The sequence below is a fragment of the Galeopterus variegatus genome, unplaced genomic scaffold (assembly GCF_000696425.1).
Source record: "Galeopterus variegatus unplaced genomic scaffold, G_variegatus-3.0.2 Scaffold22892, whole genome shotgun sequence".
In the NCBI taxonomy this organism is placed as follows: Eukaryota; Metazoa; Chordata; class Mammalia; order Dermoptera; family Cynocephalidae; genus Galeopterus; species Galeopterus variegatus.
The window spans coordinates 1-4814 of record NW_007749003.1 but is presented as its reverse complement, the minus strand read 5'-3'; the positions used below and the strand labels follow the sequence as shown (position 1 = coordinate 4814).

The 4814-nt window shown below is 37.3% G+C and overlaps 1 protein-coding gene across 1 annotated transcript; it reads left to right on the top strand.

Moving 5' to 3' along the window:
• Window positions 1-944: 944 nt before the first annotated feature.
• On the top strand, window positions 945-1694 carry LOC103583429 (peroxisomal membrane protein PEX13-like; the record flags this gene model as incomplete). The annotated part of the gene is made up of 1 exon (XM_008564742.1): window positions 945-1694. A coding segment is annotated over one exon (750 nt), but the record flags the coding sequence as incomplete, so codon positions are not given.
• Between the last annotated feature and the right edge of the window lie 3120 nt (window positions 1695-4814).

The window sequence follows — 4814 nt, the reverse complement described above, 5'->3', positions numbered from 1 at the left end:
AACTAACAAATTTCCACACAATAAACTAAGACGTTATTGAGACTAAGTAATTTTTTTAAACATTACTGAGAAAAATCTTTGAAAGAGCTAAATAAATGGAGCATTTATTGTTTTTGTGGATTGAAACTCTCAATATTATAAAGATTGAGGTTGATTTACCTCAAATATACAGATCAGTGATCCCAAACAATCTCAATAAGGTTTTTTCGGGGGGTGGGGGGGTGGGGATATAGAACTTAAAGCTTTGATTATAAAATTTGTATGGAAATGCAAAGAGTCAAATAGTTAAGGCACTCTTGAAGATGAAACACAATGTGGAAGAACTTGTTTTATTGGATATTGAGACCTTTTTTGAAACTATAGTTACTAAGAATGTGCCATTTAGGTGCATGGATGGACAAATGTCTAGCTGTAACTAACCTGAGAAAATGGATGAGGATCTTTTTTTGTGTGTGTTTTTTTGTCTTTTTTCGTGACCGGCAACGGATCGCAACCCTCAGTGTCGTGCCCATACCGGACCGGGACCGGCAACGGTATCGCAACCCTCGGTGTTGTGCCCGCACCTCGCTCAGCCAGTGAGCGGCCGGTCTGTATGTGGGATCCGAACCCTCGGCAGGAGCGCCGCCGCTCTCCCAAGCTGTGCACTGTAGCAGTGCGCCACCGGGCCGGCCCTTGGATGAGGATCTTAAAAAAGAAACTACCAGTTGAAGATAATGTTAATAATGCAAGCATAAGTTAACAAGAAAATAGCAGAGTTCAGTCAGCTATTTCGTACTACTCATTTTGTCTTAACAATAAGATTCTAAGCATCTGGAAATTAGAAACTATCTCTTACTCTTAAAACATCTTCAGTAGAATCTGTCATAACACTTTAGGAGGTATTTAATAGTTACTTTGAATTTTATTATGTGCTTACGTAACTTTTGAATCTTTTTTGGTTTTAGATCTGCTGATTTAGGTCCTAATTTATTGACAAGATCTGGACAACCAACACTTACCAGAGTGCCCCCACCTATTCTTCCAAGGCCATCACAGCAGACAGGAAGCAGCAGTGTGAACACTTTCAGACCTGCTTACAGTTCATTATCTTCTGGATACGGTGCCTATGGAAATTCATTTTATGGAAGCTATAGCCCTTACAGCTATGGATATAATGGGTTGGGCTATAACCGCCTCCGTGTAGATGATCTTCCACCTAGTAGATTTGTTCAACAAGCTGAAGAAAGCAGCAGAGGTGCATTTCAGTCCATTGAAAGTATCGTGCATGCATTTGCCTCTGTCAGTATGATGATGGATGCTACCTTTTCAGCTGTCTATAACAGTTTCAGGGCTGTACTGGATGTAGCAAATCACTTTTCCCGATTAAAAATACACTTTACAAAGGTTTTTTCAGCTTTTGCATTAGTTAGGACTATAAGGTATCTTTACAGACGGTTCCAGAGGATAATGGGTTTAAGAAGAGGCTCTGAGAATGAAGACCTGTGGGCAGAAAGTGAAGGAACTGTGGCTCATCTGGGTGCTGAGCACCAAGCAGCTAACTCAGCAAAATCTTGGCCAATTTTCTTGTTCTTTGCTGTTGTCCTTGGTGGTCCTTACCTCATCTGGAAACTGCTGTCTACCTACAGTGATGAAGTAACAGGTAAGAGTAAGGAAATGGGTTCAGAAACTATAACAGTCTCAAATTTCAAGAATGGGTTTGTTAAATTAGTGTTTTTTATATTCATTTGTATTTACTATTTTGATCCAGTTACATTTTCAGTTAAGAGCTTCAAAACTGGAAGAGGAATATGTAGCAAAAACAGGTTTGCTGATTTATTTATTGTTTTTCAGTGTAACAGTACACATTACCTTACTGTTTACAAGGAACTGAACTTGGAGCTGTGGTGGATATGAAGATACATAGGGTATAATCCCTACCTTACTGAAACTTATTGGGAGAAAAGTGATTAATATACATAAACAGGTAATTTAAATGAGGCAGAAAGAGTGTGGTAAGGAATTTGACAGTTGGAGAGAGACATAAGGTTTCTTGAGCCCTTTTTTTAATATGCATGACACTGCTAGATATTTTGGGTATTTTATCTCAATTGTTTCAACAACCCAAAGAGATAGTAATTATCCTCATTTTACAAGTGACAAAACTAAGGTTCAGAGAACTTACTTGTCCAAGGTCACATCTTTAATATGGTAGAACCAGAAATAAAACCAGGTTGCTTGACTGTTAAGCCCATACTCTGTCGACTGGTAGAGAGTACTATCTGACTTTGGAAAAATGAAGCTAACATTTTTGGCTGTCGTATCCAGGAAGAAATGGCATCTGAGTTAGATTTTTGAAAAATAGGTATCATTTCATAAGTTAGGTAAGGAGAAAAAGACTGTCAAGCAGATGGAATAGATTGAACAAAAGTACATAGGTAGAAAATATGAGATTCGTTCAGCAGTTGTCCTATAGTATTGAATAGAAGGATTGTAAGAAATAAGGCTTAGAAATTATGTTGAAGGCTAATAGTAGAAAACTTAATTGCCATTATGAGGCTTAATCTTCGTTTAGTAAGGGATGGATAGTTTTTTCGTAGTTTTTGGTTTTTAAATGGGCTGTGACATATATATAAACAGTGCTCTAACGAGGTCAGTATGTCTGAAATATTTAAGATAAATCAGTGGAGTTTAATTAAAACAAGTCGAAGTTAGATAGTAAGATTCATAAAGGATTTAGATTATCTTCACCTTTGTATTCCCAGTATCTAACAACCTGCTTGGCACATAGGAGGTGCTTAATAAACATTTATTAATTTGGGGACATCAGTTTTGATGCATTTGCATTAGACTGGATGAGAGATAATGAAGCTCCAAACTAGGGTATGTGAAAAGCAGAACTGATATAATCAATTCAGTGGATTTGGTCACTGGGTAGATGTGGTACATAAAGGGAAAGGAAGAATCAAAATGACCTAGACCTTTAAATTTGGGTTATTAGAGTGATAATGTTTATTCATTAATTCAATAAGTATTTGTTGAGTGCCTACTACATGCCAGACACAGTTCTAGGAGCTACGGATATAGCAACAAGTAAAACATTTAAAAAAATCCTTGCTCTTGTGGCAATCTAATGGGAGGGAGACAGTAAACATATATAATAAGTCAGAAGGTAATAAGTGCCACAGGAAAAAAAAAACATAAAGTAGGGAAGAATGTTGGGAAGTGCCAGGAATAGGAAGAAGGGTCGCAGTGCTACATATAGTCAGGGAAGGCCTTCCTGAAGGAGGTAAGGGAATACACCCTCCAGCTATTTGAGGGAAGAGTGTTTAAAGCATAGGGAAAAGCAAAAGTGCAAAGATATTTAAGTGGCAGTGTGCTTGGCATGTCACGTGAACAGCAAGAAGGCCAGTGTGGTTGGAGCAGAGTGAGAGTGGTAGGAGACATTCGGAGGAAGAGTTGAATGAGTAGATGGTATAGGGAAGCCATCACAGAGTTTGGGACAAAGGAGAAATATAATCTGACTTAGATTTTAAAAAGAAAATCTTTTTACTGATAATGGTTAATAGGTAGACCTAGGGCAGAAGAGACCAATGTGGAGAGTAAAGAAGCCATTACATTAATTCAAGTGAGAGATGATAGTGGCTTGGGTTAGGGTGGCAGTGATGTGAGTCCTGAGGTGGAGTCAGATTGTGGATATGTATTTGCAGGAAAAGCCAATAAAATAAATATAGAGAAATCCCATGGGACAACTGGTTTGTGAGTGATTATCATTAGTTTGGTTGGAGTTAATATTGAGTTTGATGTGCCATTGGGACATTGGGACTTGAATGAAGTTTAAAAGGCAGGACAGGATCTTAGAGAGGTTAAAAAAGTTAAAAATTATCCACATAGAAGTGATAGTTGAATAGTTGAAATAGTGTAAGTCGATTATATTACTATGGTAGAAAGACAGAAAAAAGAAGAGGGAGTAAGATGGAAATCAGGAAGACTAGAAGTAGAACCATGTTATTACTGCATTTTGGAAGCATGGGAGTGGAGGGAGGAAGGAAGTTTCAAGAAGGGGAAGAAGGATGATGAGTGGTATAAGATGCTATAATAACGTAAGATCAAGAACTGAATAAAGTTCATTAGATTTGTCAATTAGATGTCATCGATTGCCAGGAAGTAATTTTGGTGTAGAGCAGAGAAAACAAACTGTGGAGGGGGATAACGGGTTTATAAACTCAGACGATACAAAAAAATAAAAAGATTAGCAGTGAATGGAAGGAGAGGAAAAAAAGAATAGCCATGTTGAGTGATAGCAAGTTGATGTGATAGTTCTCGGTTTTTAGTTTTGGTTTGTCTTTTAAGAAGTAAGGATATCTGAAAATGTTTTTAGGCTAAAGAAAGGAGTCAGTAGAGGAGCGATTGTAGATAAGGGAGGGACAGAGAAGTGTTAAATAGTGAAGGAGCCTCCTATAGTATGTTGGAGAAGATTTGATTCAAGGAACCAGTCAAAAGGAGGTACAATTCTTTATCTGAGGCAAAAGAAGGAGAAATGGGTAATGATACAAAAAGATTTTTGAGGAGGAGCGAAATTGAGGAGACTTAGGTCTTATGACTTTAGCTTTTAGAGAAGTGGTTGGCTACCTGTGGCCTATGGGCCAGATCTGGCTTACTCCTATTTTTGTACAGCCCACAAACTAAGAATGGTTTTTATATTTTTCAGCAGTTAGAAAAAAATAAGAAATATTTTTTTAAAAAAGAATTTGCGATGTGAAAATTATATAAAATTTAAATTTCAGTGTTCACTAATAAAGTTTTATTAGAACAAAGCCACACTCATGTGTACATAT